General features: G+C 44.1%; 1 protein-coding gene and 1 long non-coding RNA gene across 7 annotated transcripts in view; both read right to left on the reverse strand.

Moving 5' to 3' along the window:
• The window catches only part of LOC144340573 (uncharacterized), a 309,543-nt gene that overhangs the window by 134,016 nt on the left and 149,076 nt on the right, over positions 1–26,451 (reverse strand). The gene's annotated exons all lie outside the window — the stretch shown is intronic.
• The window catches only part of GCNT2 (glucosaminyl (N-acetyl) transferase 2), a 109,520-nt gene that overhangs the window by 63,872 nt on the left and 19,197 nt on the right, over positions 1–26,451 (reverse strand). The window contains exon 1 of one of the 5 annotated variants that reach the window (XM_001087111.5): positions 9,342–10,985. The exons of the other annotated variants lie outside the window; for them this stretch is intronic. Coding sequence (XP_001087111.2) covers positions 9,342–10,260 — 919 coding nt within the window. The 5' untranslated portion in view covers positions 10,261–10,985. Of the gene's footprint in view, positions 1–9,341; positions 10,986–26,451 lie in introns of those variants that run through there. 5 annotated transcript variants of the gene reach the window in all.

Here is a 26,451-nt window from a genome sequence, read left to right on the forward strand (position 1 = left end):
CCAATTGCTCAGGAGGCAGAGGCAGGAGAACTGCCTGAGCCTGGGAGGTCGAGGCTTCAGTGAGCCATGGTGGTACCACTGCACTCCAGCCTGGGCCACAGAGCCAGGCCTTGTCTCCTAAAATTTTTTTAAAACATAAAAATAAAAAGACCAATAATAGTACAACGTGGTATAGGAGTCCAGGGGAGTGAGAATTAGGAAAAGAATTTTACAGGGTGTGACTCTAAGCTGAATCTTAAAAAATAAAAAAAAAAAAAGCACACATCAGTCAGATGCAGGAGAGGGAGGAAGCGCATCCGGGAGGCTCCCGGGAGACAGACTGCATGTGTCAGGGCAGGAAGGCTGGGAGTGGCAGAACAGGGACCTGCAAGTTATCTGGGGAAGGGCACAGCTAGAAAAGTCACTGGAAAGGCCAAGGGGGCCAGATCTCGAGGAGCTCTCTGTTTGGCAAAGGCGCTGGGATGCTACCCCCACACCGTAGGGGAAGGGAATCCATAGACAGTTTCTAAGAAGGAGAGGGATGCAATTGGATGATCATGAGTGCATGTTACAAAGGTCATCCTGTCACTGTGGAGGATGGATTAAAGCACGGGTCAGGGAAACTAGTTAGGAAGAAATACTACTTTAAGAGAAAGAAGAGGAGTAGACGACAGCGCCAGAAGTGGCAAGTGTCATGGAGGAGTGACACTATCTTGGCCAGTGGTATTGGGGTAAAAGAATTCACCAAGACAGTTGTAGGTAGAGAGAGGTAGATTTTTTTTTTTTTTTTTTTTTTTTGAGACAGACACTTGCTCTGTCGCCCAGGCTGGGATGCAGTGGCACGATCTTGGCTCACTGCAAGCTCCCCCTCCTGATTCCACGCCATTCTCCTGCCTCAGCCTCCCAAGTAGCTGGGACTACAGGTGCCTGCCACCATGCCCGGCTAATTTTTTGTTTGTATTTTTTAGTAGAGACGGGGTCTCACTGTGTTAGCCAGGATGGTCTCAATCTCCTGACCTCATGATCTGCCCATCTCGGCCTCCCAAAGTGCTGGGATAGCAGGCGTGAGCCACCGCGCCTGGCCGAGAAAGGTAGATTTACGCAAGAAAGTAGGAAGATACATTGCAAGAAGGCAATGGGCAGGCCAGCAGAAGCTGACTGCAAAGGAACAAAGGCTTGCTGGAGATTTTACAGGAGAGCATTCATGCTGAAGAAAGCTTTGTGCAGTACTGACAACACCAAGGTTGCAGGGAGCTAATGTGCAGGTGTCTGGTGATAGCTGGTCATGGGGAAATCATGAATTATTTGCTCAGGAGGCTGTGTCCTGGACCATGAAGAAAGGCAGACTTGCAGCTTCTCTGCTTTCCCTCTTCGCTTTTCCTTGATTCCACCAGCTTGAGTCCTTTTCCCTCACTAGGACTCCACAGAAAACAGGCCCGTGGCAAGATCCAGTTTGCTGAGTGTTTACTCCGTGCTCAGCACTTGCCCACGAGCAGAGCACTGCCAGATCTGTTTTTCTCTGGCCTCCTGCAAGGGCCTGTGTGGTTCATGCACTGCCTGCCTCATGCCCAGTCCAGCTGTCATCCTCGTTCGCTTTGCCATGGCCACATGGGCTGCTTTTCTGCCTCTGCAGACACCAGGCTCACCCAGGACGCTTGCAATCCCTAATCCCTCTGCCTGGGACCTCTTTCACAAGTGCATGGCTGGCTCACTCTCATTTTGGGAGGCAGTTCATGTGCTACTGTTACCAAGAAGCTTTCCTGTCCCATTTCATCTACAGTAGGTTGCTCCCTGTATATTTCCCTGATAGCACTTCTCATCATCTCTAATGATCCGCCTTCTCTCTCTCTACTATTTATTGGCTGTCTCTCCCTTCTAAAATGTGTCCTCCATGAGGTAGGGGCCTTATGTATCTCATTCACTGCTATTTCTCAGTATCCAGCAAAGTGTCTGGGTGCTCCATAAATATTTACTAAATGAATATCCATTTTATAGATGAAAATACAATAACAATAACTAACTCGTTTAGACCCTACATATTTGCTATCTATTATTATTGTCCCGTTTTACAGATGAAGTCACTGGGACGCAAAAGTTAGGTACTTTGTCTGAGGTCACACAACTTCTAAGTGACCGACTGGGATTCACGTTCAAGCCGTCTGGATGCAGGGTCCAGGCTTCTGCCATCTGTGCTGTATTGCGGTGCTGAGACTAAAGTTGACAGATGTCAGGGGACACATGGCTGGTGATGGAGGAGCCAGGAGTCCGACCTGGTTCTCTCTGACTCTGGAGTCTGAGCCTTTGACTCCTACACTCCAGGAAGAGCCAGATCAGCAGGGATGAGGGAAGGGAGAGCTAAGGGAGAGATAGAATCCAGCCCACAGTTCTGAGCTAACAGAGAATGGTGTCAAATTCAGGGACTTGCAAAGGGGAGAGTCTGAGTTTAGTTCAGAACTTGTGTAATTCGAGGGGCCCACCGCACACATTCTGTACTCTGTTTCCTGCTTTTGGAACAGGGCACATTACTCAGCCCCTCTGATCCCGTCTTCACATTTGCAAAATGTGGATTTAAGTACCCACTGGACAGGATTCTTGTGGAGATTCAACTGAGATACTCTAAACCCATAGGCACATGTTCAGTAAATGTTAATTGCCTTCATCTTTCCTGCACCTCTGCTCACATGAAAAAAGCCAAAATCTCCAGGAAAATGGGCTGAATATCAGGATGAAAGAGAGTTTTTGACTATTCTGCAAGCTAAATAAGATTTAGAATTAGCTAAGTTTCATCTTCGGAACACTCGCAGTAATTGCAATCATTCAATGAAGAATTCATTAAACTGGGTTCAATTTAAAATAAGCGGATAACGTGCTACCTCATTCCCTTGGATATTTCTTTTTATTCTGATTTCTTGTTAGGCATACGCATTATTTGTCTTTGGACAAGTCAGATAGATAGATAGATTTTTTTTTTTTTCGAGACGGAGTCTCACTCTGTCACCCAGGCTGGAGTGCAGTGGTACGACCTCGGTTCACTGCAACCTCTGCCTACTGGGTTCAAGCGATTCTCCTGCTTAAGCCTCCCGAGTAACTGGGATTACAGGGTCCTGCCACCATGCCCAGCTAATTTTTGTATTTTTAGTAGAGAAGGCATTTCACCATGTTGGCCAGGCTGGTCTCGAACTCCCGACCTCAGGTGATCCACAGGCCTCAGCCTCCCAAACTGCTGGGATTAGAGGCGTGAGCCACCACGCTAAGCCATGTCACATATTTTCATCTTAAACTTTCTCATCTGTAAAATGGGAACAGTCCCCTTCTTATAGGGTTTCATAAGAATTAAAGGAGATAATGTGTAAGAAATTTCCCTTGCAAATTAAGTACTGTCCAAATATAATAGAGTGGCATTATTATTAAGCATGTTTTTATGAGAGAAAAGGGTACGGTTAGGTCAGTTAAAATTGTTCAAGTGGTTAAAGTCGTATCCACCCACACACCCATATGCATATCACTAAATCTTGCCCCTCTAATATCACAGGAGGGATGTGCTTATTTGTTTGTTTGTTTGGAGACCAAGTCTCACTCTGTCGCCCAGGCTGGAGTTCAGTGGCGCGATCTCGGGTCACTGCAACCTCCACCTCCCCGGTTCAAGTGATTCTCCTGCCTCAGCCTCCAGAGTAGCTGGGATTACAGGCGTGCACCACCACACCCAGCTAATTTTGTATATTTAGTAGAGGCAGGGTTTCACCATGTTAGCCAGGCTGATCTCGAACTCCCGACATCTGGTGATCCGCCCACCTCAGCCTCCCAAAGTGCTGCTAACAACCACCAACCCACCCCGCCACCCAGTGTAGGACAAGGGGTATCCAGCAGTGGGCCTGTGCTTCGCTCTGCCCAGCGTCACCCTGAGCAGCCTCCTCCACCAAAGCCTGCCCCTAGCCCTTGGCTTCAGAGTAGGAAAGGGATCCAAGAAACGCTGGTGAGCATTCTTCACCCCCGTGATTTGTTTAGGGATAGGAATTTGTTTTTGTGGGTTTTTCTTCTTTTTTTTCAGAGAAGGTCTGACTCTGTCAAGCGATCCTTCTGGCTTGGCCTCCTGAGTAGCTGGAAGTACAGGCGCACACCACCATGCCTGTTGAATAATTTATTTTTTGTAGAGACAGGGTCTCACTTTGTTGCCCAGGCTGGTCTCAAACTCTTGGGCTCAAGGGATCCTTTCGCCTGGGCCTCAAAAAGTGCTGGGACTACTGGTGTGAGCCACCGTGCCCAACCAGGGATGGGAATTTGGCCAAGCAGGGCCAATCTGAGGTCTCCCTTAAGCTGCTGCTGGAAGTCTCAGGAAAAAGGGTTTCTTGTAGTCCAGGAGTAACGAAAAGCAAGTACACTTGGAGATACTTCTGGCTTTCCGGAGAGAACTTGCGTGATGGAAGCCAGCACAGAGATGCAAAGAGATAGAGGGACCATCTCGACCTGGCTGTACCCATCAAGGGCCCATGCCCAGGACCGCCCCTCAGACCTGGGCAAACAGGGACAGTTGGTCACTCCACAGGGAGACGACCTAGCAAGAAAGGGTCCTGAGCACACAGTTTCACTCACTGATCCAGCTTGACTGGGAGCTCCCTTGGGCATCTCAGATATGTGACCCAGTAACTTCTGGTGCTTATTTAAGTTCCTTTGACTTGAGTTTCTGACACTTGCAGCTGAAAGAGTCCTAACACCCTCCCAAAGAATGTGCGCATATAAATAAAAGTCACAGTTAAAAAAGCAAAATAAATCAAAGTAGGAAACGCGGTATTTTTAGAATTAAAAAATAAGGAAATGGGATCATGTGGTCCCTTCTGAGGTCGAGAGAATTTGACAAAGGGGCTCTGAAAAAAAAAAGAAAACGTATACAAAATGGAAAAAGGAAACGAGACAAATGAAAACATTCTTATGGAGGAAAAAGATCATGGCATGAGAAAGGTCAGAGTAATGAATGAGCAGACTCCAAAAACACACTTAGTGCAGTGAGGGAAACAAGGGAACTGAAGCCAGAGTGGGGTAGCTCTGCTCCTTAGAGACAAAACCACGCCGAAGTGTAAGAAGACAATCTAGCCATGGGAACGGACTGTGAAGAAGATCAACTAGCTGCCACTTGGGTACATACTGAACAATTTCACAAAGCGTAAAGCAAAAATCTAAATGGCTTCAGGTGCTCTGCCTTGGGGAAGGTAGGCAGATGAAAATGCTGGAAGAGCCGGGCGCAGTGGCTCACACCTATAATCCCAACACTTTGGGAGGCCGAGGTGGGCAGATCACCTCAGGTCGGGAGTTCGAGACCAGCCTGACCAACATGGAGAAACCCCGTCTCTACTAAAAATACAAAATTAGCCAGGCGTGGTGGCTTACGCCTGTAATCCCAGCTACTCAGGAGGCAGGAGAATCACTTGAACCAGGGAGGTGGAGGTTGCAGTGACCCGAGATCTCACCACTGAACTCCAGCCTGGGCAGGAAGTGTGAAACTCCGTCTCAGAAAAAAAAAAAAAAGAAAGAAAAAAAAAGAAAATGCTGAAAGAATAGCCAGAAGAGCTAGAGCACATGGGCTCTTCTTAAAGTGACTTAGAGCAATCATTACAAAGATCAGAGATGTTACAAAACATAAGGGCGCACCGGAAGTCAGGGGAAGTTACTGCTGTCACAGCCTGATGCTCTGTAGGGTGGGTTGGAGAAATCTGTGATCCTGGAGAATTTCCTTTGAGAATGTGGCCAGAAAGGAGGCAGCTGGACACCCCATCTGTGCACTAGCCACACAGAACAGAAGGACAGCCACTCTACCGGGTTCCCCTGAAGAGGAGTGTGAGACTGGGGCCCCTAAGGACCTCTTTCTGGCCTGTTCCATCACCATTTCTAACAGTGTGGAGGGAGCCTAATGGTTGAAAACCAAAAGAGAAGTCACTCTCAGTTGAAAGGCACCAAGAAAAAAAAAAGGCAGTGTGAAGCTCTGTGATTTAGTGCTACTTCTATGAATATCCCTTCTCTTCAGTCTCGCCAATTCGAACCGATTTTCACTTTGTTTTCTGAAACTATCTAATCTAGGGTACTAATCATTTTCTTGGTCATGTTGCTCTTGGGGGTGTTTTGGGAAACCTGAAATGCCTGCACAGGATCTTGCTAACACATTTTAATTTAAGGTGTTTCGGAGAAAGGGAGGGGGTCGCTTTGAGGAAGAAATGGACAGCACCGCCTGCGCGTGCACGTTGGCAAAAATATGTTTACGCTGTACGTACAGAAGAATGTTTCCCCTTAAACCATGACATTGAAAATAGAAGAGCTCGGCCTGGCGCGGTGGCTCCCGCCTGTAATCCCAGCACTTTGGGAGGCTGAGGTGGGCAGATCGCCTGAGCTCAGGAACTCGAGACTACCCTGGGCAACACGGTGAAACCCCGTTTCTATTAAAATACAAAAAAATTAAACGGGTATGGTGGTGGAAGCCTATAATCCCAGCTACTCAGGAGGCTGAGGCACGAGAATCACTTGAGTCCGGGAGGCAGAGGTTGCAGTGAGCCAAGATCGCACCACTGCACTCTAGCCTGGGCTATAGAGTGAGACTCTGTCTCCAAAAAGAGAAAACAGAAGAGCTGATATTGATTAAAGGCTGTGTGGTTATATAAGAACCAGATTCACATGCCAAATCTTAAATCACAAAGAATGCTCAAGTGTAAAACCATGAGAGTTACTCGAGCGTGGGATTAGATTTTCCATTGCCTTTGAAGGTAGAGAGAGGCACCGCTCTGGCTAGAGCATTTGAAGATTTGTTTGCTGTAATTCACTTGTAATTTGTGAAGGCCCTACCTAGAAGCAGGATATCCTTTCTCCCTGAACCAGGATGTTGCCCAGAGTCTAAGAAAGGAAAGAGACAAAGCCCCAGGACATAGCACGTTATCCTGAAAGGCATGTCTTGCAGAATCAGACACGACAGACCACTGACATGGGCCGTACTGGCCTTTCTCTCCAGGCAGTTGCTCTCTGGAGGAGCTCTCGCCTCCGATTTCTGCAAGGGAAATGGGATGCACTTCCCAAAGCTGGTGGGCAGTACATGATCCAGGCTCACCAGCACTTCCGCCTTTCTCTACAGATTCCTAGTAGCAGCGTGCAAGGTCTTTACATTGTTCTAGACATTGTGTCTTCTGCAAAGAAAGGTATGTGTAGGAATGAAAGGGGTCTTTCTACCTGGGTTCCCCATTTTGTAGCTGGAGAGATTTGAGGTCCCATGAGGTTCTGTGATTTACATGGGGTCATACTGTTGCAGTGAGAAGGCAGAAGCCAGCATGCCATGGCATAAACCTACAGCAAACAAGGTGCTCTCTCCTATACCCATCTAGATACCATTCTCTCCTCTACCTATCTAGATGTCATTCTCTCCTCTACCCATCTAGATAGCATTCTCTCCTATACCTATCCAGATATCATTCTTTTGGTCTCCCAAGAGATCAGAAAGGGGTAAGGAAAAAAGGGGAATTCTTTTTCCCTTGATTTTCTTGTATTATTTGACATTGATAAAACTGACCAGGCTTCTGGCAAAGTAACCACAAATATTTACATTTATTAGAAACCAAAACCCATGTTTTTCTTAAAAAAAAAAAAGCAACAGTTCAGACTTTTGTTAACTTACGAAATGCCCTCATCTCAGCACAATACTTATGGAACCACTTGACTGGGACCCAATTTTTATGAATTTTAAAGGAAGAATGAAAATAGAAAGGGAATATTTAAATATGAAAATCAGCTCCTAAGTACCTAATTCTCCTCAATGATATGCAAATGGTAGAAACAACAGATCAAGAGCGAAGAGAGGATGAACCCAGGGAGGGGCAGGTGCGGAAAGAGTGTGCGCAGCGTACAAGTGAGCCCCCTTCACCAGACAAGCCACTCTGGGATTCAGACACCAGCCATGGTATTTTCCAGAGAATGCTGGCGTGTTTATTGCCCAGCAGGCCCTGCCCTGCAGCCTGAGAGCACCTACCAGCCTTTCCAAGTTGGCAACCCCCCAACAGCCAGAACAATGATTGCTTTTCTCTTGCTATAATAATGCTGTCTAGTTCATCAGAGATCCATTTTGTATTTTTCATTGAGTCCAAAGCACGTTGTTTCCTTCAGAAGAAATCCTATCATGTTTTATACACTTTAAAAAACAATCGGTCTGGTAAATTAGTAAAGATAGGAAAATTCGGATGAGAAAGCCAAGAGTTTCTCCTAGAATCTCATTATTTTATCTGAAATAAAATGTATTTTTAAAAATGCTACACATATAAAATGGCACATGCATGAGTCCAAATATTTCTCAGCTGAACAGTGTCTTAGGGAGACAGCTCTGGTGCCATAGTAAAGCCTCATGCTTTACCATTCATTCACTCACTCACTCATTTATTCATCTCGTATATACTTATTGAGCATTTACTCTCTGTTCTAAGCACTGAGGAGCAGTTAATGAGATAGAAAATAACCCTGGCTTCATGGAACAAATGCAGAGAAGACCTAGAACAAACCCATGCAAATAGGTAAATATCCTAATTCCGCACGGCGGAAAAACTCTTTAAAGGAAAAGCAGGGTGGTGTGCTGGTCAATGAGGGGGAGTATCAGCACTGCTGACACCTGAAAGCTGAGATCTGGCTAAGGGGGAGGAGGCTGTGGAGGCCTGGAGTAAGCAGGAGGGTGGCCAAGGCAAAGATCCTGGGGTAAGAGCAAACTTGACAAATTTAGGGGAAAGAAAGAACAGCAGTGTGGACTAATAGCTATTGTGGTAAAGATGTAATACGATGATGTGTGCAAAAGAACTTAACGGACCACAGAGTGATACCATGGAAAGGTATTACTTAGTAGTGCTAGAACATGTGAATTATCACATAAAGAACATCATTCTGGGCCAGGCATGGTGGCTCCTGCCTATAAACCCAGCACTTTGGGAGGCCAAGGCGGGGAGGATAGCTTGAGCTGTGGAGTTGGAGACCAGCCTGGGTAACATAACGAGACCCTGTCTCCACAAAAATTTCTTTAAAAATTAGCCTAGCGTGGTGGTGTGCACTTGTAGTCCTAGCTACTCAGGAGGCTGAGGTGGGAGGATTACTTGAGACTAGGAGGTCCAGGCTTCAGTGAGCTGTGATGGCGCACCTGCACTCCAGCCTGGGCCACAGAGCGAGACCCTGTCTCAAAAAAAGAAAAAAAAAAAAAAAAAAAAGAACATCTTCTGCATTTAGAAAGGACTAGAGTGAGAACTACATATATTCATTCCAGTTTTCATCTTCTACTTCCTAATAAAAAGTGGCTGGTTATTCTAAAGACCTTTCAAATATGACACATTTCTTTTCGTGAAATACGGAGTTGTACATACCTGGAATCCTATTGAGTGTCACCCAGAAATGCTCATCAGGACTGAAAGTGTCCTTGGACCACTGGAGCAAAGCAACAGCCCGTGGGTCATGCAGAACAAAGTTGGCAAACTCTCTTGACAGAGCCACATAGGCAGAGCCAAAGTAAATCGTGAGATTATGGGGGGGAGGTGGTTTCAACGCTGTTGTTCTTATCACATATGAAAGCTCTTTGCCCAGGTGCTCTTGGTGGACATATTTAGTCCGTCCAATTGCATGAGCTGGGGGCAGCACCCCTGGGGTGATATTTTTACCTTTAAATCCTTTCAGATACTGAACTATTTCCTTGTTGGTTTTCAGGGGGAAGTCTTGCCCACAGGTGTTGATAACGTACTTCCATGAGACCTCCAAGGCAGAAAGATCTTTGATGCAGTTCAGGTCAGCCTGGAGCCTGGAGATCCCACCATAGACAACCGGTTCCATCTTGGAAGCCAGAAAAGCGTTTGGGAAGCAGCTCAATAGTTGCTCCACCGCATCTTTAAATTCGGTTGTTGCTTTTTCATCCACATGAATACAGTAGATATTTTGGGGCATGTAAATAGCCCTGAAGAGCCTTGCAAAGGTGTCAAAGTGATGATGGATGACCATTATATATGCCAAGGGAAAGTCATCTTCTTCCTTAGATAAAGGGGCTGTGATGTAGTGGCTCTGGGTCAAGTATTCCTTGCAAGAAGACTTCTCATGGATCATTAGTTTGTTTTTCCACAGGAAACGTGTTTTTCCATTGATAAAAGATGTGCAAACTTGAGTCAGTATCAAAGGGTCTGAGATATTTAGCCTCTGGAAGCTTTGATCTCCCCCAAAATTGAACACAGAGAAGACGATAAAAATAATTACACTAGAGACAGAAATTACAAAGAGGTAACGCATTGATAAAGGCATGCCTCAAAGAAGGGTGAAATGTCCGAGACCGTCACAATCTGTAAGTCTTTGTTCCAAACTCACTCGTTTCCCTGAGTTCTTATTTTGGGACATACTCCAGTCACTCCTGCCCTGTTGCAGACGCTGGGAATTGATTCCGCTTCATCCCGCGAGTCCAGCTGCTGTCTCTGTCCCCGTGCCGATATTACAGCCAGATCCCGCCTCTCTCTCAAACCTCCTTTGTTTAAATCTCCGTGGCAGGTTGCTGAAGCCCAGCCTTCCCTCCTCCCTCTGCCTCCCCGTTTGCATCTGCTAGCTGTTTGGCTAAAACTCCGGTAACTCTCTTTCCCCCCGGCAGATTTAGTTTCCCAGATCTCTTGTCTTTCATTTCCCATGCCACTCCCGCCCCCTGGTTATTGCCATTCAGGGAATGAGCGCAGTGAAAGCCAGAGTTGAAGTGATGAGCTCTGGCAGGCGTGCTGCTTCCTGCTAGTCCCCTAGCAGGCGGCTGGACTTGCCCTCTCTTGTTGTTCGTGGCAAGGATCCACAGCCTGGCCTCTCGGCTCTTCCAGCGCAACCCACGGGATAGAAAATAGCTTCTGTTTTCCAATGCGCTGTTTCATGAAACCTGACACAAGCGACATCTCAAATAGAAGAAAGCCTCATCCACCCCAGCTCCATTGTAATGCTTTTTTGCCCCACCCCACTGTTTTTCAAAACAAGAGCTTACTGGAGGAGGAGTTCCTGTCCCAGGGGGTCTGAAATTGCTGGGGCACCTTGGGCTCCACACTGAAACGAACCCCTCTCCTCTCACTTCCAGCATCGGCTGTGGTGTTTGTATTAGAATACTGGGGTCAAACGAACAAGTCGTGAGCTACATCCACTGAGTTAGATGAGACCTTAGAACTTCATGGGAAATCATTTCAATCTTGGTCATAAATGATGCTCAGACAGGGGAGCATCATTTTTCTTTAGGAGTAGAATACGCAACAACCTAATATTTAAAAGCATTATTCGGAAGAACAGCTTGGGACTGGATTTTTCTTTATCATAAATTTTAGATCATTCTCTTTGCTCTACTCCATAGAAGGCACTAAGAATTAGATTGATCCGCTTTCTCATTTTCTTGTTTTCTACTTGACCTAAAAATCCATCATGACATTGAATGCTCAGAAGTGTCATATGCCTGCCCAGTTAAGCTTATGGACCCCCTAGGAAGTGAATGTTGTTATCCCCTATTTGTAAATATAGTGGTGTTCTGGCCAAGGAGTAAGTATCAAGCTGTTTTACTTGGAAGGTTCTTGCCTTCAGCTTTCCACTTTCCCACCAACTAATTTTTAATGAAATGTAGATGAATGCATTTTATGTGGTATCCTCTTGAAATGGCTTGCAAAACACCAACTTAACCATTGACTGCCTGCCCATTTCCCCTCACTGTTTACCTGACCTAAACAACTCAGTGCCTCAACCCCAACACCTTCACTACCCCACCCCACGAAGAAAGAATGTCCTTTAATGCACATTTTCTTCCATTTGAAAATTCTCTACCCTGCCATGAATGGAATTGATAGGACAACACACGGATTCCTTGCCTTCACAATGGGCAGGAAAGCCAGTGCTACTCTCATGGGATTCAGGGCACCCTGAACTCCGACAGAATGACACATCATTTCCTGAGCACACTGTCGCTTCCATTCTTCTAGCTCTCATTGTTTACATTTTTCATGAGTTTCCAGCTTGTACATTATTTTTCTCCCTCCCTTACCAAAGTCTCCTGAATAAACTCTCTATATAACCCACCTCTGGATTTTTAGATCAAGTAGAAAACAATAAAATGAGGAAGCAGATCCATCTAATTCTTAGTGTCTTCTATGGAGTAGAGCAAAGAGAATGATCTAAAATTTATGATAAAGAAAAATTCAATCCCAAGCTGTTCTTCTTCTGAATAATACTTTTAAATATTAGGTTATTGTGTATTCTACTCCTAAACAAAAGAGCGATCTTGTTTGGCAAAGACTTGTGGCTAGAATGAATATTAAAATAGTTACAGTTTGACAAAGCATTCAGTGCACATAACTTAATTTGGGCAACAGAGTCTGTTTACATTATTGTTTCCAACTGGCCAATAACATGGGGGTTTGGATTTATACAAACTTAGGAGACAGATATTAATAGTATTACTATATTAAGAAATATAGACACTAACCACATTAGGAATGTTCATGATACTTCTGTACTCAATCCAGTACTTCAAATGGCATTGTTTGTGTGTTGAAAAATACAGTCGATTTTCCTCCCAGCTCTTTTGTCTGTCCTTGGCCCAATTTTCTCCACTCTCAGATTCCGGTATTAAAAAATCTTGACAGGAGAACTTTAAAAAAAATAACTTATCGTATTAGAGGAAGACTGTTACCTGTTACCTTTCTTTTCTAATAGGCTGTACAACCTGCTTATCCAGACACCATGCACTTTTTTGCTACTGAGACCGAACAAGTCAGTCCTCCCAGCCTGCTTTAACTATAGCTGAGGACAAAGTTGACACTAGCCAGCCATGCCTTGTCACTCACTTTGGATACAGTTATTTCCAAACTAGCCAATTAATCAGGCTAGACATGTTAACACTCCCCTGGGGCCATCTTAGAGGCTTTCTCTGTGTTCCATTCAGAAGTCTTTTATTTTGCAGACATAATTTGAGGTATGTTTGCTTTTTCTTCCTTTGAGGCAGTGTCTGACTCTGTCACCCAGGCTGCAGTGCAGTGGCGCCATCACGTCTCACTGCAGCCTTGACCTCCTGGGCTCAAGCAATCCTCCTGCCTCAGCCTCACAAGTAGCTGGGATTACAGGCATGTGCCACCACGCCCAGCTAATTTTTGTATTTAAAAGAGATGGGATTTCGCCATGTTGGCCAAGCTGGTCTTGAACTCTTGGGCTCAAGCGATCCACCCACCTTGGCCTCCCAAAGTGCTGGGATTACAGGCATGAGCCACCATGCCCAGCGTATTTAATGATTGTAGATCACTTAGGATGATATGTAGAACATAGCTCCAAAGTGAAGACAGTATCCTTTCTTTGAAATGACAGAGGACTTAGAATCTCAATGAATTAAAATAATCATAATCAAAGGGGGGAAAGATTGCCTCCTCCATGTGCTCAGCACCTCTTGGCTTCCCATCTGAAGGTCAAGGTGCGAAAGACCTGGGGAAAGCTGAGTTGGAGGCAGACAAAACTAAGAGTTTGCTACCTGCCAGGTTAAGTCAACCAGTGAGGGAGGTGGAAACAACCTTGCATAATGCACTAAAAATCTGGGACTTCATCTCCTTGCCAGAGGAGCACCTCCAGGCAAGGCGTGCCAGCTGGAGGAGGATTGTGTCCACATTCGCTCATGCATCTTTCCTCTATTTAATTACATGTACGAATGCAAACTTCATTACACCCTCATAATTGTTCTGAGACTTGTTTGTCTATTGTCAAATAACCACCATCCTTTAGTTGGGAAAGGACTTGAGGGGACACAGGTTTAAGCAGCAACACTAGACATGTAAAGTTAAATGAAAGCAAAGATGGCACTGAGAAGACTGGCTCTGAGAGAGTTTGTTAAAGTCGTGTCGAGAGGCTCAGCTGCACTGGCAGAAAGGTTAGGTAAATGGGCTGAGATTGTATCCATTCTGATGGCTTTCCTTGGAAGGGTATTTTTATGTGGTTTGCTTTGTTATTGAAGAAAGTCAAATGACTCAGGGATTCATTCTTAATTTTAAAATACAGGGATTTGTTTTTTCCCCAACCTAAGAGTAAGACATGGAAAAGTAGAGAATGCTGGCAGTCCAATTCATTTTGGAGAACCTGTTAAGTACAGTCATCCCTTGGAGGACCTCTGAGGATACCAAAGTCCACAGATGTATAAGTCCCTGATATAACATGATGTAGTATTTGCATATAACCTATTCACAGCCTTTCTTGTACTTTAAATCATCTCTAAATTACTTATAATACCGAATACAATGTAAATGCTGTGTAAACAGTTGTTATGCTATATTCCTTAGGGAATAATGCCAAGAGAAAAAAAAAAAAGCCTGTAAAAAGCCTGTACATGTTCAGTAGAGAAGCAACCATTCTTTTCCCCGCCCAAGGTTGAATCCGAGGATTCAGGACCTGGGAAAACAATGCTGAGGTTGGGTGAATCCAAGGATTTAGGACCTGGGGAAACAGTGCTGAGGATGGTTGAATCTAAGGATTCAGGACCTGAGGAAACAGAGTGCTGACTGTAATTCTGTTCTGGGTGGCCAGGTGGTTTATACATTTTTTTTTTTTTTTTTTTTTTTTTTTTTTGAGATGGAGTCTTGCTTTATTGGCAGGCTGGAGTGCAGTGGCATGATCTCGGCTCACAGTAACCTCTGCCTCCCGGATTCAAGCAATTCTCCTGCCTCAGCCTCCCTAGTAGCTGGAACTACAGGTGCATGCCACCACGCCCAGCTAATTTTTGTATTTTTAGTAGAGACGGGGTTTCACCATGTTGGCCAGGATGGTCTCGGTCTCTTGACCTTGTGATCCGCCCGCCTCGGCCTCCCAAAGTGTTGGGATTACAGGGGTGAGCCACCGTGCCTGGCCGTAAATTTTTTTTTTTTTTACACGATAATGATCATGATACTAACGTGAAGAAAGAAGACATTTCCAAAGCACATCTTTAACTAAAACAACAATCCTCCCATAACAAAGACATTCTCCAACTGGATTCCCTGAGGAAAATCCTGCTTCTCTGGAGGCCCAATCATTTTACTTTCTATACCATTCATCTAATTAGCAACAAAAGAAGTTGTTGTCTAGATCACAGAACCCAAAGCATTATTTTAAATTCTCATCTCGGGCAGGGTGCAGTAGCTCACGCCTGTAATCCCAGCACTTTGGGAGGCCGAGACGGGAGGATCACCTGAGGTCAGGAGTTTGAAACCAGCCTGGCCGACATGGTGGAACCCCCATCTCTACTAAAAATACAAAAATTAGCCGGGCTTGGTGGCGGGCACCTGTAATCCCAGCTACTCGGAAGGCTGAGGCACGAGAATTGCTTGAACCTGGGAGACAGAGGTTGCAGTGAGCCAAGATGGCGCCACTGCACTCCAGTCTGGGTGATAGGAGAGAAACTGCATCTCAAAAGATGAATAAATAAAAAATAAAAATTTAAAAATAGCCAGGCGCGGTGGCTCATGCCTGTAATCCCAGCACTTTGGGAGGCCAAGGCGGGTGGATCATGAGGTCAGGAGTTCAAGACCAGCCTGGCCAAGATGGTGAAACCCCGTCTCTACTAAAAATACAAAAGTTAGTCAGGCATGGTGGCGGGCACCAGCAGTCCCAGCGACTCAGGAAGCTGAGGCAGAGAATTTCTTGAACCTGGGAGGCGAAGGTTTCTGTGAGCCGAGATCGCACCATTGCACTCCAGCCTGGGCAACAGAGCAAGACTCCATCTCAAAAAATAATACTAATAAATAATAATAATAATTTAAAAATAAAAAGATAAATTATCATCTCAGAGGCGGGAAAGAAGTTTAACATGCAGAATTTTAAAGACCCAGGTGGCAAGTCCAGAGGTGATCTTGCCATCTGTGTGAGCTGGTGTAATCTGCACCTGATTTTGATGCAGCAAAGTTACCATGGAAACACTTCCTGGATGCTGAATGATGCCAAGCAAATACCTGCAAAAGACTGTATACAACGTATTTAAATAGGCAAATGTTAAGGCACATGTGGCTAGGGGCAGTCTTCTATTAGCATACATCTAGCAATTGGAAATATGAAAATCCTGACATTTGGGGCCTTGGAAAATGAAAAATAAGTTGCCAAAAATAGGTCATGGCCAATGAACACCTCAAGACAAGACTTACCACTGAATTTACTTGTGGAAATTGTTTAACACTGGGAGGGTGACTGACTCATTAATTGTGTTACCAAAACATTGGTCTCCACAACTGTCAGCCATATTGGGTGTGTCTGTAGCTTGAGGATAAGGATAGTACTGATCAGTGGATTGCAAACTTTACTTTTACATCTCATCACCTGGAGAAGCTGTAGAAATACAGGTTACAGGGCCCTAAGAGTTCAGTAGGTTCCAGGTGAGTTTAATAATTTACATTTCTGACAAGTGTGGTGGCTCACACCTATAATCCCAGCACTTTCGGGAGGCCGAGAGAGAGGATTACTTGAGCTCAGGAGTTTGGGACCAGCCTGAGCAACATAGTGAGACCTTGTCTTTACAAAACCATTAAAAAGCCAGGCACAGTGGTGCATGCCACCTACCTGGGAGGCTGAGGTGGGAAGATCACTTGAATTTGGCAGATCAAGGCTGCAGTAAGGCATGATGGTGCCACCGCACTCTAGCCTGGGTGACAAAGCAAGATCCTGTCTCAATAATAATAATAATTTGCATTTTGGTCCCAGATAAAGCTGAAAGTACTCATCCTAGGACCAAAGTTTGGGAGTCAAGGGACCAGAGACCAAAATTATTTGACTTTTTTTTTCCTCAATGACCCCATCTCTACTTTCCCTGTAACTAATATATTGTAAGGAAAAAAAAAAAATGTTAGGCCGGACGTGGTGGCTCATGGCTGTAATCCCAGCATTTTGGTAGGCCAAGGCAGGTGGATCACCTGAGGTCAGGAGTTCAAGACCAGCCTGGCTTACACGGCGAAACCCCATGTCTACTAAAAATACAAAAATTAGCCAGGCATGGTGGTGGGCGCCTGTAATCCCAGCTACTCGAGAGGCTGAGACAGGAAAATTGCTCAAACCCGGGAGGAAGAGCCCAGATTGTGCCACTGCACCCCAGCCTAGGCAACAAGAGCAAAACTCCATCTCAAACAAACAAACAAAAAATGGGGTAAACAGTACTGTACAATTTGGAAATACTTTGTAAACATGAACTCAAATGATGGATAATCTAACCACTACAGCAAAATTTACTATGGAAAACTAATTGGTGGCAGTAGTGGGAGAAAATGAATACACAAACAGCTGGTGCTTATCTTTAAATGAGAGAAGCCCTGGTTACAAGTCATCTCCCAAACGCCATCTCTAATTACTACACACAGCAACCACATCTAGGCACAATCCATATTTTACAAAATACAGAACAGAATTATTTAACAATAAACACTGCTGCATTGAGTAGTGGGCATAAGCTGAATTCGAAAAGGGTGTAAGAAAAGGATTTTTAAAAAGAGACAGAGAGCTACTCGGGAGACTGAGGCAGGAGAATCGCTTGAGCCTTGGAAATGAATGTTGCAGTGAGCCCAGATTGTGCCACTGCACTCCAGCCTGGGTGACAGAGCGAGACCCTTTCTCAACAAAAAGAGAGAGAGAGAGATTGAGAGAGAGAGAAAGGAAGTAAGGCAGAAAATACCAACTTAATTCATGAAGATATGGAGCAACGGGAATCCTCATGCCCTGATGGAGGAGTGTGAATTGGTATGACAACGTTGAAAAACCAACAATGTCTACTAAAGTCGAGCATATCTATATCCTGTGACTCAAAATTCCATTCTCCAGTATTTACTCAACAGAAATGCAGTATATTCATCAAAAGCCACCTAAGTCAAGATTCACTGTGGCCATATTCATAATAGAGCCAAACTGGAGACTGTGGTGGGCATTCCACCAACAGCAGGGTTTCTCAGCCTTGGCACTATTGGCATTTTGGGCTTGAAAATGCCATGTTGTAAGGGCTGTGTGTTGTGGGATGTGCTGCTCTGTGCATTGTAGGATGTTGAGGGGCACCCCTGGCCTCTACCCACTAATGCTAGTAGCACCTTTTGCTTCCCTCCCTCGACCTCTGACAACCAAAAATGTCTTCGCGCCAGGCGCAGTCGCACACGCCTGCAATCCCAGCACTTTGTGAGGCTGAGGCACGTGGATCACGAGGTCAGGCGTTCAAGACCAGCCTGTCCAACATGGTGAAACCCCTTCTATACTAAAAATACAAAAGTTAGGCAGGCGTGGTGGCACGAGCCTATACTCCCAGCTACTCAGGAGGCTGAGACAGAGAATTGCTTGAACCCAGGGGGTGAAGGTTGCAGTGAACTGAGATTACGCCACTGCCTTCCAGTCTGGGCGACAGAGCGAGACTTCATCTCAGAAACAAACAAACAAACAAACAAAAAAACCTCTTCAAATATGGGTTCTTCTCTCTATGCAGCAATGAGAATGAATGAAGAAGAAATACAACTGCCTGCAACAAAAAAAGGTGAATCTCACAAACATAATGTTGAACAAAAGCCAGCCAGATAGAAAAAACAACGCATGCTGTATATTTCCACTTACACAAAGTACAAAAACAAGGTTTTATATATCTAGATTATACCAGGAGTGGGAGGCGGCTGCCCTGGCAAGTGGAGTGGATGGTAATAACAGTGTACCAGGAAAGTATGACTTACGACGCTGATAACTGGCATTAGGTGCTAGACTCAGAAGGTCACTGGTGTTTGCCCCCAGTCACTCAGGTAGCAATGGCTGACCTAAGACCTGAATGTGAACGGCTTGGCTCCCAAGCTCTTGCTCTTTTATGCATCCTTTTGCAGTGCCCTTTCTGGGAGGCCCAGGAACATCTTGGTGTCAGGGCCCAGATCCGCTTCATGGCAAAATCCTGAGACATAAGGAGAACTGTGGTGTTCGCTTTCATTTATTTACTTTCAATTTTTTTTTAGAGAGAGGGTCTCATTCTGTTGCCCAGGCTGGAGGGCATGGAGTGCAGTGGCAAGATCTTAACTGACTGCGGCCTCAAACTCCTGGGCTCAAGCGATCCTCCTGTTTCAGCCTCCCAGATTTTGATCTCTAAATACCATTCTCTATTCAATAGAACCAGGGCTTCCTTCTTGGAGAGAATGGCTGATTGCAAGACTGGGGCAGGTTAAGTGCAGGATTAGCTTGGAACATCTCTGCCAAAAAGAATCACGGGGACTTGTTGAAAGAACACACAAGCCAGCTTGAACAGGCTTTCACTGGCCAAGTCTGGAACAATTTGAGCAGTAAAGTAAGTAAAAAGAGTACTGGATTATAACCCATTGAATAAATAGAAATCTAACTCCCTGGAGATATAAATAAATAAGCCAACACACAGAAGAAGAGATTGCTCTACCTTATAGTTGAATGTCAACTAATAAACATAGAAGAAGGATGAATTTTATTTAAAAATCATGATTTGGTAACTATCACAGTAAAAATTGAGTCAGGCAAGATCCAATGAATGGCAAAACTGGCAAAGGATTATTTGATAAATAGGATATCTACTTAGTAATAAATAAAAACACTTCCTAGCTTTTCACTGAAGAAATGTGTCAGGTACTATCTTAGGCAACTGATAAAAAGTCATCATCATCATAAGGCTCTACAGCATTATTTTTGCCATATCTTTGCCTAAAAGGTATAACCTAAATCTAATCATGAGAAATCACCAGAGCTGCACTCTTCAAAAATGAGAAGATCTTAGAAGACAAAGACAGACTGAGAAATTGTTCCAAACTGGAGAGATATGATGGCCAAGTTTAGCTCAAGATTCTTGATCAGATCCCAGATTTGTGAAGGACGTGATGAGTATAACCATGCATACTGGAATAGGGTCTGTGGATTAAATAGTAATGCTACTATCACTTGATAGTTGTACTGTGGTTACGTGGGGGTGGGTGTCTTTGTTGCTAGGAAATATGCTTTGAAATTTTAAGGGATAACTTGCAAATAGTTTAAGAAAAATATATGAATAAGAGAGAGGGGAGAATATGATTAGGCAAGTGTACAAAATATTATGGTTTGGGAAACATGGGTAAAAGGTATACGAGAGCTCCTTATACTATTCTTGTAAGTATAGTAAGTTTGAACTAGTTTAAAATAAAAGGTTGAAGGAAATCTTTGTGATCTCGGGATGGCAAAAATTTCTTAAGGTAGGACATAAAATCATGAACCACAAAAGAAAAAAAAAGTGTAATGATTCCATAAAGCATATTTTTATATGTGGATGGGTGTGTCATAGATTACCAACATATTATTAATGTTGATTATCTCTGGAAAAAGGATGTATACAGAGAAGGATGAGGAAGTATGGACATGTTTTATTTTTCTTAATCTTTTGTGTACTATTTAAATTTTTAAAATAAGGATATACTACTTTCATAAAAACCAGCTTTAAAATATAAATAATAAATAAAAGGTTGAAAACCTCTCTGAGATCTTTCAACATTTTATAGATCTTCAAAGAGCAGTATTTTCTTTTCTTTCCTTTTTTTTTAAGACGGAGTCTCACTCTGTCACCCAGGCTAGAGTACAGTGGCGCGATCTTGGTTCACTGCAACCTCCAACCCCTGGATTCAAGCGATTCTCCTGCCTCAGCCTCCTGAGTAGCTGGGATTACAGGCACCCACCACCACACCTGGCTAATTTTTTTTGTATTTTTGGTATAGACAGGGTTTCACCATATTGGCCAGGCTGTTCTCAAACTCCTGACCTCAGGTGATCTGCCCGCCTCGGCCTCCCAAAGTGCTGGGATTACAGGCATGAGCCACCGCGCCCGGCCAATATTTTCATTAAATAAGTTGCATAACTTACAGGAACTTCAGAGAAGCAGTATGTAGATTAGAATGATCATGAATTAGGGGTGAAACACACTTAGATGAAGTAATTTTACCTTTTGAAGCCTCAGCTTCCTCATCTGCAAATTGGAGATAATAACCATGTTCCTCAGAGGTTTTCTGTGAAGTTCAGATGAGTTAACCAAATAAAGCATCAGTGTTAGTCTCTCTGCTCTCTCTTTGATAAAATATTTGTCCTATAGAATTTCCTCTTTAGGGCCGGGCGTGGTGGCTCAAGCCTGTAATCCCAGCACTTTGGGAGGCCGAGGCGGGTGGATCACGAGGTCAGGAGATCGAGACCATCCTGGCTAACATGGTGAAACCCCGTCTCTACTAAAAATACAAAAAACTAGCCGGGCGTGGTGGCGGGCGCCTGTAGTCCCAGCTACTCGGAGGCTGAGGCAGGAGAATGGCGTGAACCTGGGAGGCGGAGCTTGCAGTGAGCCGAGATCGCACCACTGCACTCCAGCCTGGGTGACACAGCGAGACTCCGTCTCAAAAAAAAAAAGAATTTCCTCTTTAGAAAACATTTACATTCCCATCAACAAAACGGTGCCAGTGTTAGAGTTGCCTAGGTTGTCTGATTGATAGAAATTGTCTGACTCAACAAAATTAACATAGGATATTTATTAAAATGTGATTCCACCTAAAGATCGATACTCTATTAACAGATATGGCTCTTCCCTGCCTTTTATGACCAAATGGAAACTGCCTTTCTGATATTTTGAAATCTAGTGTTTAACGTGGGATGAGTTATTCAGTAAGGAAGTGTTTTTCAACGATGACACATATTGAAAGCAATTAAAGTTGACCCTTGGCAAATATTTATTTACAATTGCTTACTTTATTGTAATAACACAGTATATAATTGTTACTGGTAAAACTTCTGGTCAACAGCAGGGTTTTTTTGTGTTTTTTTTTTTTTTTTTTTTTGAGATGGAGTCTCACTCTGTCGCCCAGACTGGAGTGCAGTGGCATGATCTCGGCTCACTGCAACTTCTGCCTCCCAGGTTCAAGCAATTCTCCTGCCTCAGCCTCCCAAGTGGCTGGGACTACAAATGCACACCACCATGCCCGGCTAATTTTTTTATATTATAGTAGAGATGAGGTTTCACCATATTGGACAGGCTGGTCTCGAACTCCTGACCTCGTGATCCGTCCGCCTCAGCCACCCAAAGTGCTAGGATTACAGGCATCAGCCAATGTGCCCAGCCAACAGTAGGTTTTTAGTAGTTAAGTTTTTGGGGAATCAAAAGCTATACATAGGTTTTTGGCTACACAGGGGTTCAGTGGGCCTAACCCCCACATTGTTCATTGGTCAGCTGCATTTGTCTGACACCTGCGGTTAGAATGGACACAGCTGCTCTCAGCCAGAGGTATCTGGCCAAAAGGTTTCAACTGCCCTGGGTTTTGCCTGCCATATATGCTGCTGAGACCAAAGTGTAGCCTGTCTGTAACCCAGTCCCAGCACGTCAGCATGCACAGACATGGCAGGGAAGCTCAGCAGTGAGGCATAAAGAACAGCAAAAGAGGCTGCCTTACAGAAATCAGTTTAAGAAGCTAAAAACACACATTGGAAAAAAATTACACATGGGGAAAAGATCAAGTCATTTCTAGCTGCCCTTGGAACTAGACCCTGAAACCTCTGGAACAACTCCAAGTTTCTACTTTCAGGCCCCACATCTTGTCAACAGTGACTTATCATTGTAACTGATTTCATTCCTTAACCTTGCCTTTTCTTTCATTTCATTTCCCCTGCCATCTTAACCATCCCTTGTACTGCTTGGGAGCTGAAAAGCAAGGAAGCCTTACACCCTACTCCACTGCTGGCTTTTGCCTGAAGACACTTGAGTCTCCCAGACCAGGACTAAACTCGGGAAAGTCACGAGAACAGCTAAAAACAGCTTCGCATGGCTCAGTATTTGAATGGAAAATTCTACAAGGGTGACTGATTTACCCTTCATGAAAACTGTTATGATTTTTCACCAAGGCACGAAAGAGGTTAGGATTGCAACGATCATAGGAATTTGAAGTTCACTTTATTCCTAATAAGGAGAAAACTAGAAAGAGACACATTTATGAATCCTTCAAGGTAAAAACAAAAGAACATGAAACCCTGTCAGACACTCCTAAATTTGTCAAGCTCAGGAACACAAAAGGTAGTATTTAAAGCAGCAAAAATCACTAAGGAAGTTTGGAGTGAGCCGGCTTGATGTGGATTTAAACAAAACTCTTAAGTTTCTAGGTGGTCAAATGTACATAGCAGAGACCAATGAGCACCCACAAAAATGGAGACCACAGCCAAGGGACAGCTCTTGCAAAATGGAAAAAAGCCAAAAAAGTAAAAGCAAAAAGCACCAACTAGGACTTCAGCACAAACCCTTCAGCTCATCGTGCAAGAGCTGAGAGGAAAAGGACATAGACTAGAAACACAAGATACAGTTTTATTAGAAAGGAGGGAGCTGTACCCACTTGATTCTTAAAAAGAGGGATGATTGTTTACATAAAATCGCAGAAAAGGAATCGAATCACAGTAACTACATATTAGGATTAAATTGCTTTGTTTATTTGTTTATTTATTTTCCCAGCAGCTCTCTGACCATCCCATTTATTTATTTATTTATTTATTTATTTAGAGACAGTTTTTGCTCTGTCGCCCAGGCTGGGGTTCAGTGGTGCAATCTCAGCTCACTGCAACCCATGCCTCCCAGTTTCCAGTGATTCTCCTGCCTCAGCCTCCCAAGCAGCTGGGATTACAGGCGCCCACCACCACACCTGGCTAATTTTTTTGTATTTTTAGTGGAGACGGGGTTTCACCATGTTGGCCAGACTGCTCTCGAACTCCTGACCTCAGGTGATCTGCCCGCCTCCACCTCCCAAAATGCTGGATTACAGGCGTGAGCCACTGCGCCCGGCCCCATTAATTAATTGATTTAATGTTTTATTTTATTTTATTTTGTTTTATTTTATTTTATTTATTTATGAGATGGAGTCTCACTCTGTCACCCAGGCTGGAGTGCAGTGGGGTGATCTCAGTTCACTGCAACCTCTGCCTCCCAGGTTCAAGCAATTCTCTACCTCAGCCTCCCGAGTAGTTGGGATTATAGGAGCCTGCCACCACACCCGGCTAATTTTTTTTGCATTTTTAGTAGAGATGGGGTTTCACCAAGTTAGTCAGACTGGTCTTGAACTCCTGACCTCGTGATCCACCTGACTTGGCCTTCCAAAGTGTTGGGATTACAGGGCTGAGCCACCATGCCCGGCCTATTTTATTTTATGAGATGGAGTCTTGCTGTCGCCCAGGCTGGAATGCAGTGACGTGATCTCGGCTCACTGCAACCTCTGCCTCCTGGGTTCCCGCAATTCTCCTGCCTCAGCCTCCCAAGTAGCTGGGATTACAGGCGTACACCACCACGCCTGGCTAATTTTTGTATTTTTACTAGAGATGGGGTTTCACCATATTGGCTCGATTGGCTTTCACCAGGTTGGTCTCGATCTCCTGACCTCAGGTGATCCGCCCACCTCAGCCTCCCAAAGTTCTGGGATTACAGGCGTGAGCCACCAGGCCCGGCCCATTTATTTATTTTTTAAATGAGTCTTAGCTATTTTCTTGGTCATAGGATTTAGGAGTTACAGACCTAAACTAACATTTTGTCCATATAGTGTGTCCTTAATTCAATGTCAGACAATTTCATCTCCTAATAGACCCCATTTAAAATTCAAATGTAATCATCTTGACACTGACACTTACTAGCTGGGTGTCCTTGGGCAAGTAATACAAACTCCATATCCCAGTGTCCTCAGCGATTGCAACAATCTTAATTCAAAGAAATAATGTCCAAAGGGCACTTGGTCCTCTTCTAAGAAAATATATCAAAGGCCAACAAGTACATGATGTCCAACATCGTTGTTAATTAGGGACATGCTAATGAGAACTATAAGAGGATACCACTTCACACTTACTAGAAGGGCTAAACTAAAAAAGATAGACAATAACAAGTATTGGCAAGGATGTGAGAAAATTGGAACCCTCATACACTGCAGGTGGGCATGTAAGATGTTGCAACCCGTTGGAAAACAGTTTAGCAGTTCCTTAAAATGTTAAGTATAGAATTAACATAGGAGGCTGGGCGCAGTGGTTCACACCTGTAATCCCAGAACTTTGGGAGGCTGAGGCAGGCGGATCATTTGAGATAAGGAGTTCAAGACCAACCTGAACAACATGACAAAACCCTGTCTACTAAAAATACAAACAAATTAGCTGGGTGTGGTGGTGTGTTCCTGTAGTCCCGAAAAGGCCATCAGTTTAGTGCCTGGCATTGTAAGATCTTAAGGGATGATGATGACTGGCAAGCCTTCTAGAAAGGCTGTATGGTGTCTAAAACTGGGGCTGGAAACAGCTGTAACTCTGTCAATCTGTTGTAGATTCTGTCAGTGACTTGGACGGTAGAAACCTATTTTTTTTTTTTTCTTTTTTAATTTCACATTGCAGGTCTTATTAGCAGAAAACTGCTGTATTTGTATGAAAGCAACAACACAATTTATTTCATACTAGCAACATAAGGTGAATTTGAATTCAATCTGACACCAAGCTTTGTGTGGGTTGAGGCTCACAAAGATATAAAGCTCCCTACTCTCCAAGACTCTGCTTTCTGGCAGCAGCAACAGATGATTAAACCGCAAACCCTAACAAAAGTGACAACAAAAAGTACTTGGGGCACAAAGGACAAACTGCTCTGCCTGGGAGTAGGGGCTTGTCAATGATTCAGGAGCAAGAGCAACTCAACTGGATCCTCAAAGACAACCAGGATTTTTGCAGGCCAAGAAAAGCCTAGGGGGAAAACTGGCTCAAAGGCAAAGAGGTCTGTTTGAATTCCCTGAATTGAATTCAGAGTCCCTTGAATTCCCTGCAATTACACAATTACCTGCCAAATCAACTACTTCAACTACATTTTCTGAATATTTTAAATCACATCCTCTCAGGGCCAAAATAACTCTGCTAAATTCCCTTAATTAATGATTTTACTTTTTTAGACCTGAACTAAAACATACAGGAATTTGACCCAGCAATCTCTTAGACCCAAAGGAATATAAATCATTCTGTCATAAAGATACATGCACACATATGTTCATTGCAGCACTATTCAAAATAGCAAAGGCATGAAATCAATCTAAATGCCCATCAATGATAGACTAGATAAAGAAAATGTGGTATATATACGCCATAGAATACTATGCAGCCATAAAGAGGAACGAGATCATGTCCTTTGCAGGGACATGGATGAAGTTGGAAGCCATTATTCTCAGCATACTAACGCAGAGACAGAAAACCAAACACCACATGTTCTCATAAGTGGGAGCTGATTGATGAGAACTTATGGACACATGCAGGGGAACAACACACACTGGGGCTGGTGGGGGACGTGGCAGGAGGGAGAGCATCAGGAAGAAGAGCTAATAGAGACGCTGGGCTTAATACATAGGTGATGGGATGATCTGTGCGGTAAACCACTGTGGCACACGTTTACCTATGTAACAAACCTGCACATCCTGCACATGTACCCCTGAACTTAAAATCAAAATTGAAAGAACAAAAGCAACATACAAACCC

Source organism: Macaca mulatta, chromosome 4, assembly GCF_049350105.2.
Source record: "Macaca mulatta isolate MMU2019108-1 chromosome 4, T2T-MMU8v2.0, whole genome shotgun sequence".
Lineage (NCBI taxonomy): Eukaryota > Metazoa > Chordata > Mammalia > Primates > Cercopithecidae > Macaca > Macaca mulatta.